This window comes from Pan troglodytes, chromosome 3 (assembly GCF_028858775.2).
Source record: "Pan troglodytes isolate AG18354 chromosome 3, NHGRI_mPanTro3-v2.0_pri, whole genome shotgun sequence".
In the NCBI taxonomy this organism is placed as follows: domain Eukaryota; kingdom Metazoa; phylum Chordata; class Mammalia; order Primates; family Hominidae; genus Pan; species Pan troglodytes.
In genome coordinates, this window is record NC_072401.2 from 38,425,547 (window position 1) to 38,438,938 (window position 13,392).

At 46.6% G+C, this 13,392-nt stretch overlaps 1 protein-coding gene across 20 annotated transcripts in view; it reads left to right on the plus strand.

The window, feature by feature from the left end:
* TBC1D1 (TBC1 domain family member 1) overlaps nucleotides 1-13,392 on the plus strand; it is a 248,728-nt gene that overhangs the window by 213,202 nt on the left and 22,134 nt on the right. For all 20 annotated transcript variants that reach the window (XR_010156534.1, XR_010156536.1, XR_010156537.1 and 17 more), the window contains one exon: nucleotides 469-627. Coding sequence is in view for 16 of the 20 variants with exons in the window: in XM_009447499.5 (XP_009445774.3) it covers nucleotides 469-627 (159 nt within the window). In the remaining 4 variants the exon portion in view is untranslated. The remainder of the gene's footprint in view (nucleotides 1-468; nucleotides 628-13,392) is intronic.

A 13,392-nucleotide genomic window follows, 5' to 3' on the forward strand; every position in this document is an offset into this window, starting at 1 on the left:
AAATAGGGCAAGGTTTTAGTTGCCTCCCTTCTGTTCTTATGCTGTTAATTAATAATGGAACCAGTGGCCAGGCATGATGGCTCATCCCTGTAATCCCAGGACTTTGGAGGCTGAGGCAGGAGTATCGCTTGAGCCCAGGAGTTTGAGACAAGCCTGGACAGCATAGTGAGACCCTGTCTCTACAAAAATAAAAAAAACATTAGCCAGGCATGGTGGTGGGCACCTATAATTTCAGCTACTTGGGAGGCCGAGGTGGGAGGATCATTGGAGCCCACAAGGTTGAGGCTGCAGTGAGATGTGATTGTGCGTCTGCACTGCAGCTCGGGTGGCAAAGCCAGACTCTGTCTCAAAAAAAAAAAAAAAAAGGAACCAGAATTTGGATAAATGGAACATGAAACACAATTCATTTTTATTATTAAGTTGTATTCTGTGCATAAATTATTTCCATGTCTTCTCCCCCTTTTAAAGGTGTGCCACGTCATCACCGAGGTGAAATCTGGAAATTTCTAGCTGAGCAATTCCACCTTAAACACCAGTTTCCCAGCAAACAGCAGCCAAAGGATGTGCCATACAAAGAACTCTTAAAGCAGCTGACTTCCCAGCAGCATGCGATTCTTATTGACCTTGGTAAGTCTGTGCCATCGATTGGAGATGACAATGGAAGTTTCACTCACATGAAAAATCTGAAGAGACTGTCCAAGTTATTTATTGACCTGCCTTTAGGTTTAGCAATCAAAATTTACTACTGAGACTTTTAATTTAAAAAGCCCTAGGGTAATCACAAATGTCATCTTCAAGCATATAAAAATCTCTGTATTTTCACTGGGGAGCTTGTTAACTTTGCTTGGCATGGAGGGAGGGTGTTCATTAAGGCTGCAGTCATAATTGTGGTTCAGTCCAGTAACTCAAATATTGATAGGAGGTTTTTACAGTCAACCGAAGGAACATCCTGGAAAACGTATAGATGTTCAGAACCGAGGCTTGGTTTAATTACAGGAGCCACTCCCTCGTTTTTACTGCTCACAAACAGAATTCATCAGAAAAATTGTAGAAAGCAGTTTGTGTGTGTGCCTTGAATGATTTTATTTTGGAAACTGGGTGGCACCTTGTCTCTTGAATAGTTTTTAAAATAAGAAGATGGGAACAATATACAGTCAGCCCTCCATATCTATGGGTTCTGAATTTGGGGACTCAACCAACCTCAGATGGAAAGTATTTGGGAAGAAAAATCAATGAAAACTAAACAATAATATAGATTTTAAAATATAGTAACTATCTATATAGAATTTACATTGTATTAGGTGTTATAGGTAATCTAGAGATGATTTAAGGTGTGTGGGAGGATGTGGCCGGGCACAGTGGCTCACGCCTGTAATCTCAGCACTTTGGGAGGCCAAGGCTGGTGGATCATGAAGTCAGGAGATCGAGACCATCCTGGCTGACACGGTGAAACCCTGTCTCTACTAAAAATACAAAAAAATTAGCCAGGCATGGTGGCGGGCGCCTGTAGTCCCAGCTACTCAGGAGGCCGAGGCAGGAGAATGGCGTGAACCCAGGAGGCGGAGCTTGCAGTGAGCCAAGATCATGCCACTACGCTCCAGCCTGGGTGACAGAATGAGACTCTGTCTCAAAAAAAAAAAAAAAAAAAAAAGTGTATGGGAGGATGTGTGTAGGTTATATGCAAACATAGCACCATCTTATAGAAGGGCCTTGAGCACCGTGGATTTTGGTGTCTGTGGGGACTCCTGCAACCTATCCCCCGAGGATGCCAAGGGATGACTGTATTGGATAGATTTGCAGTTGCCACTGTGAAGAACTTGTTGAACTGGGGTGTGATTATGATGCACAGAGGGCCCTCCTGACTTGTCAGTGGCCATGCACAGGGCCAGGTGGCAATGCACTCCCGTTTGCCTGCCGCCTGTCACCCAAGCTGCTGTCTCTACTGGTGGTGAGCTGGCTCGATGTGGTAGGAGATGGGCCCTGCTGCTTTTAGAGCATGTGGCCCTGCTTCCAGAATACCTGTTCTGGTTGCAGCTGCTGCTGCTGAAGGCTCCACAGAACACGCAGTGCTTTGGGGCCCTGCGGTGGCCCGGTTCTCTGAGTGTTCCTGCAGCCACGACAGAGGGTGCAGCATGAGCCGCATCAGGCAGTATGAAGTCCTTTCCTCTCAAGCCACGTAGCTAGCCTTAAAGGTTAATTTCATAACCCTTAAGGTTATTTTTTTTTTAATTTTTTTTTTTGAGACAGAGTCTCACTCTGTCGCCCAGGCTAGAGTGCAGTGGTGTGATCTCAGCTCACTGCAAGCTCCGTCTCCTGGGTTCACAGCATTCTCCTGCCTCAGTCTCCCAAGTAGCTGGGACTACAGGTGCCCGCCACCATGCCTGGCTAATTTTTTGTATTTTTAGTAGAGACGGGGTTTCACCGTGTTAGCCAGGATGGTCTCAATCGCCTGACCTCGTGATCCGCCCGCCTCGGCCTCCCAAAGTGCTGGGATTACAGGCGTGAGCCACCACGCCCGGCCCCACTTAAGGTTATTCTTTAGCTTGAACATCATCTCTGAGAAACTTTCCCTGACTGTGGTCTCCTCTCCCACCTCAAGACTGGATGAGGTGTCTTGCTAAGCCCCCTGTAGCACCCCACACTCTCCCCATGGTGCGTATCACATTTCTCATCATCACCGTTATCTGCTTATTATCATCACTGCTGCTGCCTAACTTCACCTTGGGCCAAATGTTGTGCAAAGGGACTTAAACTCCTTTCTTTAATCCTTACAACATGATCAGGTAGATGTTGTTCTGTTTCTCTTTAGAGTTGAGAAAATAGAAACAGACAGGTTACGTAACTTGCTGAAAGTGACACAGCCGATTTGCCGCTAATCAGTGTGACTTCGGAAGCTGCACTTTTTTTTCAACTTTTATTTTAGATTCCAGGATTGTGTATGCAGGTTTCTTACAAAGGTGTATTGTGTGATGCTGAGGATTGGAGTGTGATTGAACTTGTCACCCAGGAACCAAGCATGGTACCCAATAGGTAGTTTTTCAACCCTTGCCCTCCTCCCTCCCTCTCCACCCCCCAGGAGTCCCTGGTGTCTGTTCTCATCTTTATGTCCATGTGTACCCAGTGTTCAGCTCTCATTTCTAAGTGAGAACATGTGATGCTTGGTTTCTGTTTCTGAATTAGTTTGCTTAGGGTAATGACCTGCAGCTGCATCCATGTTGCTGCAAAGGACATGATTTTGTCCCTTTCTGTGGCTGCAGAGTATTGCATGGTGTCCATATATCACATTTTCTTTATCCGGTTCACTGTTACTGGGCACCTGGGTTGGTTCCATGTCTTTGCAATTGTGAATAGTGCTGTGATGAACGTGTGAGTACATGTGTCTTTTTGGTAGGATGATTTATTTTGTTTTGAGTATATACTCAGTAATGGGATTGCAGGGTCGAATGGTAATTCAGCTCTTAGCAGAACCTGTATTTCTTACTCCACCTCCCCCGCCTGTCCTTAGTATACAGCAGTGGCTTTTTATTGCCTTTTTCCCTTATAGGATACAGCCCTCTGCGGACTGGGCTGGGGCTGTTCGGCCATTATACCCTCGGCTTCTAGGACAGTGGCTGTGACACAGCAGATGCTCAAAGAATATCTTTAAGATTCAGAGTATGAGACACTGCACTAGCACCGCCATCTCATGGGCCCTCACAACAGCCCTGGGAAGGTGGCCTGCACCCTCTCTAAGAAATGAAGAAACTGAGGTCACATGTTGACCATGGTCACAAAGTCAACTGAGGGGAGGTGACAGGAACTGAACCCACTGTCACTCTGTGTTTCCCTGGGACCCTCTGAGCCCAGGAGCCCTGTGTTGCTGTGCAGTGGCAGGCCAAGGCAATGCCTTGGTGGAGCTGGGGCCCATTTGGCCCACTGACCTGAGGAAAGCAGTTTTGTGAATTGGCAATAGCTGCATTTGCTGACATGGTGAGTTACAGGAAATGCCATCATGTTCCTATCATGTGAAACAAAGTGAGAAATAGGTTCAGGGTGGGAGGCTGAAAGGGAGGAATGCAGACGGCCCCGCTCCCCACACTTGCTCCAAGGCTGGGAGGAGGAACGGGAAGGTGTCTCCCCTCCTGGATTCAGCCGCCTTCTTCTCTTCATTCCCCTGCAGTATCCCCTCATTCTTCCACGGGCACAATCAGCCCCTGCTTCTTGTTGCTCAGATGTCATCACTTTTCTGCAGAGTGAAAAGAAGAGACCAGATCAGCACAAGGGCCTCGGTGTGGCTGCGCACTCCGAAGGCACTGTGTGTGGCTGCGCACTCCGAAGGCACTGTGTGTGCCTGAGCCCCACCACAGCCTCCCCTGCAGGGCTCAGGCAGCCTTCCTCGAGCTGGCATGAGGTCTGTGGGAGCCCGGTCCACTGGCAGGGCTGGCTGCATTCAAGTCCTCTCCATCCCTGCCTCTCCCCACCCTCTCCCTCTGCTGCCCCCTTCTCTGACAGTGCTGACCCCCTCTCTCTTCCCCACTCTTTCCCATCCTCGCCTGGCCTCCGGTTTGGATGCTGTCCACATACTTCCCGAGGGCCTGAGAGGACCTCCGTGTGAGGCAATACATTTCCCGGGTCACCTCTTTGTCTCTCTCCAGGCTTTTTCCAGGGACTCCCCGGGGTCAGTCTCCTCTCCCCACTGGAATGGGGAAACTGGGATTGGCCTAGACCCGGCAGTGGAGTCCCAGGTGCCCTGCGTGCCCGGCTGACTCCGCCCAGGGAGGCCTCCCACAGAAACTCCTCCAGACTCCACCTGTTACCTCCCCCACTTCTCTCACCCAAGGCTGTGCTGTGGCCAAGTCAGTTGTTTAGTCTACACTTTCAGTTTAGTCTACACCATGGCTACCTCAAGGCCCAGTGAAGGTGTGTAGTATAAAGCAAAATCAAATCCGTATTTCAGTTTTCCGTAAAAAGTGACCTTCATATTCTGGCCAGAAGAACAGAATGGTTGGTTGGATATATTTTGAGTTTCCATGGGTTTTTGTTTTCCTGCCTCTTGCTATACTTTCTGAAATTGGCTTTTAGTCTAAACAGGTTTTTTTTTTTTTGGCAATGTGTTTTCCTCCAAAGAGTAAGAATAATAGGCCTCATGGCTGGGTCGGTCGTGTTCTACAGTTTGTGAATATTTTCTCAACCTTTGTCAAATTTCATCTTTACACATCCTGTGTGAAATTGGGCACGTGCCGTTATTTCCAACTTAGAGGGGATGAATGAGCCCTCAAGAGCTTGAGTTCTCTGCCCACATTGCGAGTTACTCAGTGCCAGAAGGAGTTCTGGAACCCAGGTCTCCTCAGTCTCCATACCACATCCCTTCTAGGGCACCATGTTGCTTCTGTGTTTCTTGGCTCTGCCCACTCCATGCCAGCACAACTCTCCCCACCCTTGCTTTGGTGGAATCATGTTCCTTTGGGGTAGATCACACCAGCCAGAGGCAACTGCTCTCAGCTTAGCAGATGGTACTCATCACATTATTCTTGAAGCCTTGGGTCAGGAGCCTGCCCCACCCATCTGCATCCATTTGTCCAGCCCTCAGACAATTGCCACTGTTTTCATGTCTATTCTTTGACTCTCTATCCTGGGTAGATAACATGGACTGCCCAGCATCCTGTCTTCTGTCTGCGGCTCCCACTGTCGTCCTGACCACACTGGGGGCTGCCAGTGACACTGGGAAACTCCCGAGGGACCCCCTTCAGGCTTCACATCATCTGCTCCCTCCCTAGCATCCCAGCCTAGAACACTTTCCAGCCATCAGCTGCATTCCCCAGTGAGGCGTGCAGCCTCTCCCATGATAGGAGGGCTTCAGCCGAAAGAACACTTCAACAGGCCCAGAAACCCAGGAGCACCATTAGATCAGAAAGCAGAAGCAAGAATGCATCTAATCTCCCCCACATCAATTGCTATAGTTTTATTAATCTGCATATTATAGGTCAGTAAGGGGATGGCACAGTTTATAATCCCTGCAAGAGTCTGATGATCTTTTGGTGACCAGAAGTGCCATTTTTTGATGGGCTTCTAGAGATCCTCCATCAGGGATACCAGACATGTTTGGCATGCCTGTGCTGCTGCGAGACGCTAAGCGTGTGTCCAGACTACACGTGTGGGTCACGGGTCCAGCAGCAGAGCTGTCATATTGATTGTTTGCTTCTACTAAATGTATAAAGCCTGCCTGGTGTCCAGAAGAAAAGAAACTATAATCCAATTTTTTAGAATCCATAAAAGGTGAGAAGTAGAACATTTAGAATCCACAAAAGATGAGAAGTAGGAGAACAGTTGGATTTTTTAGAATCCATAAAAGATGAGAAGTAGGAGAACCTCCAAAAGGAAGGAATCAGCTGAGAGTATTGAAGATGACCAAGTACAAACGGGCAGAGGGGAACGCTTCCCCTTCTCCTCTCCCAGGCGGTGGGCTGCCTCGCTCGGCCAAGACACACAGAGCAGCATCGTGCACTTTGAGGGGCAGGTGGAGCTGCTCATTACTAGCAGGGGTGCTGGCGGGGACCACAGTGTTCTCTTCCATCTTTGAGTTGAAGTCCTGAGTGAGAAATGAAAAACCTTCATGGCAAAAGACAGAAAGGGACCTAGAATGTAACATTCAGCAGTCTTGTTATCTCACGCACCTGTCTGTCCAGTTGGGGACGTTGCTGTATGGAGGTCAGTTGAACAATCACAGTTGAGGAGCCTAATGAATTCTTGCACCACCAGCCACACACATTATTCTGAAGAGTGAGCCGTTGTCTCTGATCTTATCAGGATCACATCGTGGGATCATATTTATTTGGTCATTCTGAATATACCCTTTAAGTCCAAAGTGAAATAACTAAATGTCGTTGATAAAAGGAAAGAATAAAGTGGGGTATGATTTCCTTTCACAGAGGTCTGGAATCTTCCTGCCTTTTTCAAGTCAGTCGGTGGTGCTGGCAAATGTTTAATAACCAGCTCCTCTCACCCCTCAGAGGAAGCCCTTGGTGTTCAGTGTTTGCAGATTTCCATTGTGCAACTAGTCCTCCCACACCCCATTTTAAACTACCCACTTGATGTCACTGGTCATGGAGTTGGGCTCACAGAGCCAGTGGGAGTCAACTGGAGCAGCCACTGGACTCATTCAAGTGTTTCCCAAAAACAATCTGCTCCTAGAAGGACTCTCCCTTAATCTCCTAACCCTGCCATTCAGGATGATTCCCTGCACTCTGGGAAGCACACGTTCTAGTGGGAAGAGTGATACTGGGCAACTGATAACCAAGTGACTTAAACTTCTGAGGGTTACAAAGGGTGTTTGTATCCTCAGTGTCTCATTTCAGATTCTGCTCAGAGCTAAATGCAACAATGTGAGAAGATGTTAGTATCCCAGATCTTCATCCAGGAAGGAATCTTAGAGATCATTAGGTTGTAGGGTTTCTCTTCTGCAGAGGAGATAGAGGGTCGGTGTCAGATTGCTAGTTTGCCAGTACCACTCCCTGGAGAAAAGAGCAAAAGAAAGAAACTTGTTAGTCAACTGTGCAGAGCCACCGTGAGACTGAATAGCTTTGTGGGTGGCCCTGTGTTTGCTGCAAGAGACCTCTGGCCTCTTGTAGCAGCTGCCACATGGTAAACAGAGCCGAGATATCAGGGGTCTCGCTGAAAATGCAGTCAGATGGGCTCTGAATAGAGGAAGGCAGGACACTCTTGAGATGGGATGGGGTTTCTCACAGCACCGTACAGGGACCACCTGCAAGATCTCTTGAGGGGCTTGTGAAAAACACATCCCTGAGGTCACCATTCTTGACCTGCTGCTTATTGAGTTTCTGATGCCTGGGATGTGCAGGTTTAACAAGCCCCCAGATGATCCTAATAGGATTCCTGCCTGAAAATTGCTGGGTGAAGGCTCTTCCCCCTCCAAGTGATAAAGAAGGAAAAGATTGATCCTGGAAGAACATCCGTTAGATGAGCAAAATTTTGTGGAGCACTTCATGAAGAGGAATTACTAGGTCATTTAGAAATATGTTTGAATTGTGGATCATCTTGTAGGCCTTTCTGGCATATTTCTCCACTTAGATCCACAAGACACATCGAATGTCTTTTTATAAAGGGGTTTTTTAATGCCCATGTTTGACCCTCTCCACTTAACAGTCCCATTCTCATTTTATATATGAAGGTAATCTGCTTTACAGAAAAATGTAAAGGACCTGCACTTCTCTGCTTTGTGGTAAGTTGTAAAATGCAGTTTAAAGAGGCAGGCCTCATATCCTGATAGATTTGTAGGAAGGATTGCACAGTTTTACCCAGCTTCCCTCGAGTTTGGCAGAAATTAGCTTTCCCTGAGCTGGTGCCTTCCCGAGCTAGCATGCTTCTCCTATGGGGTGTGTGGCCTTCTGTCCTGTCTTCTTGAGGCAGAGCTTCAATCTAGAGTCTGTTCACAAACTGAACAAATGCAACAAACAGTAAACAGTCTTTTGCTCATAGTTAAGGTGCCTTGATTTGGGTGTGAGGGGCTGAGTGTGTTCTCAGGGGTGCTCTGCCCACGGCTCCGGCCAACTGCTGCAGGTGCGCATCATATGGGTGGTCTTTGTGGAATGCCATCAGCACTAGCTTAGTACCTCCTAAATGGGAGCTGGAGGGCTACAGTGCTCAACACTGGATTATACGAATGTGGATTGTCCAGGAAATGCTTTTAATCCCCCTCATCCACTCTCTACCCACGTGACCTGCCTCTCCCTCTTTACTTGGTGTTTACTCAGGAATGTGGGTGAGTTGTCGTCTTAGCCTAGAACAGCCATTCCCAAACTTTGATGGAAGGATGCCATTCACTTTGAAAATTATCGAGTAGCCCAAAGAGCTTCTGTTTCCATGGATAATTCCTATCAATATTTACTATATTAGCAATTAATTAAAACTGAGATTAGTATTTATTTGGTTCGTATTTATTTTTACATAGCTATAATAAACTCATACATATAAAAAATTATTAAAAAATGACTGTTTTCCAAAATAAAATTAGTTAGAAATGTGACATTGTTTCTACATTTAAAAAATCTCTTTAATGTCTGATTTAATAGAATCCGCTGAATTTTATTTGCTTCATTCATTCTGTTTTGCTTGTTATTTGAAGCATATAAAGAAAAAGCTGACCTTGCACAGATCTATAGTAGGAAAAGCAGGGGGAGGGCCTCATGGACCCCTAAAAGGATCTCAGCGACCTCCAGGGGTCCTCAGGCTGACCAAACATTGAGAACTATTGACCTGGAAGAATGTAAAATAGGAAAACAGTGTCTCCCCCAATAGAATTTCGTGTAAAACATGGACTGTGTTACAAAGTCAGATGGGTGCAGTTGTCCTGCTTAACCGCTAATCAGGAGCTGAAGGCCAGAGACTCACAGCTGTTCCCCAGCCTGGTAGTGAACCCAGAGGCCTGTCTTGCTGTGCAGTGGGACAGGAAGTTGCATTTGGGAGTCTCATAGAACACACTGGAAGATGTGTTTTAGCTTGGCCAGGTTCATGCAGGACAGATTTTCTGCATAAAGAAAATCAATGACAGTTTCTGAAACTGCATCCTGGAAGCCTTGACCACTTTGGGTAATAACAAGAGATTTGAAAGTGTGGGGTGTACAGGTGTTTTGCTGAATCTAGGTGGTGGTGGTGATTATTATTATTTGGAATTCAGCTTTCAGTTCTACCTGCTTGTGAATTCCAAACTTTGTGAAAATTAGTTGCTTGGACGAAACTTTTCTTTGCCTCTGGAAGGCTGTCAGAAAGCAAGATTTCCCAGCTTATGTGCAGTGTTATAGTTAATAGAGTAATGGCTCTGCAAAGTTGTTCCTTTACTTTAAATGTAATTTATTTTGCATTTGTGCTACAGAACGGTCATAAGTGTGCCCTTTTGTCCTCTTGTTTGGAAACTGGGTTTTTATAATGTGTGTGGTCTATCCGAAGATTATTGCCCATTATTGAACACCATTCATAGCAACCATTTGCATTAGGCGTTGTACGTGTACTCTCCACTCTGCAAACTATGTGTTCTGTCCCTTTTTAAAAAGAGGAAGCTAAGGTTCAGAGAAGCTAGGTAGTCCATTCTGAGCTTCACGTGCCAGAGGCCATTTTGTACTTACTTCAAATGCCATTGAAATAAATGCACATCAGAGAATTGTTCTTAGCATAAGGGGCGCTACATGTAACTTTTTGTTAGTGAAATGGATGATGTTCAAGGGCTGTGGTTGATTAGAAAGGTGTCCAGACCCTGGCTCCAGGGACTCTGGAGCAGAACTCGAGGCCAGTGCCTGTCGAGCGGGTCCCCACACTCCATCTGTGTGACCTGACTGGGTGGCCCGGCTCTGCCGTTAGATTGCCACGGTGCCCTCCTCTGGTTGAACCTTTCTCGAGAAGTGCTTGTTGGAGGCTTGAGTGCAGAGCCTGTGAGAAGCTCTATGTGGTTCCTATTGCCTGTCAGCTTGCTGATAAAGGTCATTGGTTTGGCAAAATTTGGCCCAAGGTTTGCTTTCTCATAACGTACCACTCGGTAGCAAGGCTGGGAGGAAGGTGGCTATAGCTATTTCTGGAAGCTGCTTAGGGGGCTGCCTCCCCCTAAATTGGTACATAATTTGCAGGGCCTATTGCAAGATGAAAATGCAGAACCCTTTCTTGAAAGATTATTGGCCGGGCGCGGTGGCTCACACCTGTAATCCCAGCACTTTGGGAGGCCGAGGCGGGCGGATCACGAGGTCAGGAGATCGAGACCATCCTAGCTAACACAGTGAAACCCTGTCTCTACTAAAAATAGAAAAAATTAGCCGGGCGTGGTGGCGGGCGCCTGTAGTCCCAGCTACTCGGGAGGTTGAGGCAGGAGAATGGCGTGAACCCAGGAGGCGGAGCTTGCAGTGAGCTGAGATCGGGCCACTGCACTCCAGCCTGGGCGAAAGAGCAAGACTCCGTCTCAAAAAAAAAAAAAAAAAAGATTATTAGGAATTTCAAGACAGAGACAACAGAGCATGAAGCCTTGTGCAAGGTCCTTCTAAGCACAGAGCCAGTGTGACTGCACAGAACACACACCCGTGAAGCCAGCTCTGCCCCCACCATCTGACCACTCTTGAGTGGCCAATTAGCATAGGTCACTCCCCACCCTGCTAGGCCCACCCTCTTAGGAATGTTGTGAGGCTTAAATAAGAAATAGCCACTCTACAAGCGGTGTCAATTAGCATGGGCTCTGGTTTCTGTGTGAGGTAGTTTGCTAACATGAGAGGGTATCTGATTAGCTAAAACGATAACACTGACAGATTAAATTCAGAATAACTAAACCTTCCCTGTGTTCCTTTATGCCACATGACTCCTGCATATTCTGCTACCAGCACCTGTTTGATACCAGACGGAGGGGGTCCATTCGGGATGGGACAGGAGCATCAGCAGAAATGCAGAGGTGGGGAAGTGCTCCATCTTCTTGGAAGCTGAGCTGGCAAGGGTAATGGAATGAAAGAGATTGTGAATATTTTTGAGACTATGAGGAAACCAGTACACTGGTGTTGCCCAGTACAGAAGCCACATGTCGCTGTTAAGCACTTGAGATGTGGCTACTCCAAATTGAGACGTGCTGTCAGTATAAAGAACACACTGGATTTCAAAGACTTGGCATGAAAAAAGAATGCCTAATGTCTCAGTATTTTTATATTGATTATGTTGAAGTGATAGTATTTTGTGTATGTTGGGTGTAACAAAATATCTAATTAAAATTAACTTCACCTGTTATTTTCTAATGTGGGTGCTAGAAACTGTTACATCCTGCATGGGGGTCACATTCCAGTTCAGTTGCATGTGCTGCTACCCATTGTTCTACAAACACACACACACACACACACACACACACACACACACACTCCTGCACACAACCTAGAGGGGTCAGAGACCCCAGGAGCCCCTGCTTCTGGTGCCCAGGCTAAGCGCTGGAGTAGAAGATAAAGCTGGGAGGGTGGGTAAGGAGGTGAGTGCACGGAGCTCCAGGCTAACAGAGTGGAGAATTTGTTCTTTGAGCACTGGGGAGCTATGGATTGCTTACTAGCAGCAAGGTGACTTGTGCAGGGTATATCTGGGGGAGATTTATTGGGGGAAGAGATACAGGAGGCAAGAAGTGAATACAGAACGAGAAATCAGGACAGTGGTTAGGAGACCGTAGCTTTCCTCTTGAGTCAAGTTCAGATAACACATCTGGACTGATGAAATTCTTTCTTAGGAAGCTGAGGAAGAGCCCATGAAAATATGTTCCTCCCTGTGCTGAGACCGAATAATTGCAGTGAACAATTAATGTGTGGCCTAGATGCACCTTTTGCCTTCACTGATCCAAGCAGGTTCATAATTCTTGCCTGGGCCCAAGCTTGGCCCTGGCTGCCAGCTGCCTGGCTCCAGATGTTTCTTCTCTTAATCGTTTCAAGTACTTCTCTGCTCCCTGGAAACAGGCACTCCCATCAGTCACATTCCGGAGGAGGAGGAAGAGGAACTTGACAAGTATCAGCTACAAAAGCCTCCTGAACAAAAGAAGTCCTTTAAGCCTATTTGAATAACAGTTTTTTGTGAAAATAATCAGGTTGTTGAGAGCTTTTTTTTTTTTTTTTTAAACTCTTTTTGGAAGGTAACTTTTGTGAAAAGAAAACACCTGCTGCTCCTCAGGCTGTTTCAAAACACTGCCTATAATTTGAAAGTACAGAGATATGCATGTGGTATGAAGCATTTGCAGGCATAATATGTGTAGTCTGGGAAAAGCAGATCCAGAGAGTGTTTGTAGTAAGGCGAGGCCTTTTAGCTGCATTTAGATGATGCTGGGATTGGGGTGGGTGCAGGGTGCAGCAGTGGGGAGGAAGAACTGTGTGTGTTCCTCTTGAGAATAGGGGTTATGTCTAGAGGATTAACAGTTTTCTTTTTTCTTTTTTTTTTTTTTTTTTTGGAGATGGAGTTTTTCTCTTGTCTCCCAGGCTGGAGTGCAGTGGCATGATCTCAGCTCACTGCCATCTCTGCCTCCCAGGTTCAAGCAATTCTCCTGCCTCAGCCTCTCGAGTAGCTGGGATTACAGGCACCCGCCATCATGCCTGACTAATTTTTTCTATTTTTAGTAGCGATGGGGTTTCGCCATGTTGGGCAGGCTGGTCTCGAACTCCTGACCTCAGGCGATCCTCCCGCCTAGGCCTCTGAAAGTGCTGGGATTACAGGCATGAGCCACCACACCTGGCCAACAGTTTTCTTTTTTCGATTGAAGTTCAGCTATTTGCAGGACCGGAGGTAGTTCTAATTACTTTCACCTGTACTTCCACCAAAAAATAAATAAAACAACCATGAGTAATTGCTGATTTTTAATTGAAAGCATTATTCCAGGAATAACTGGTGGACTTTGTTTGCAGAGGAAGT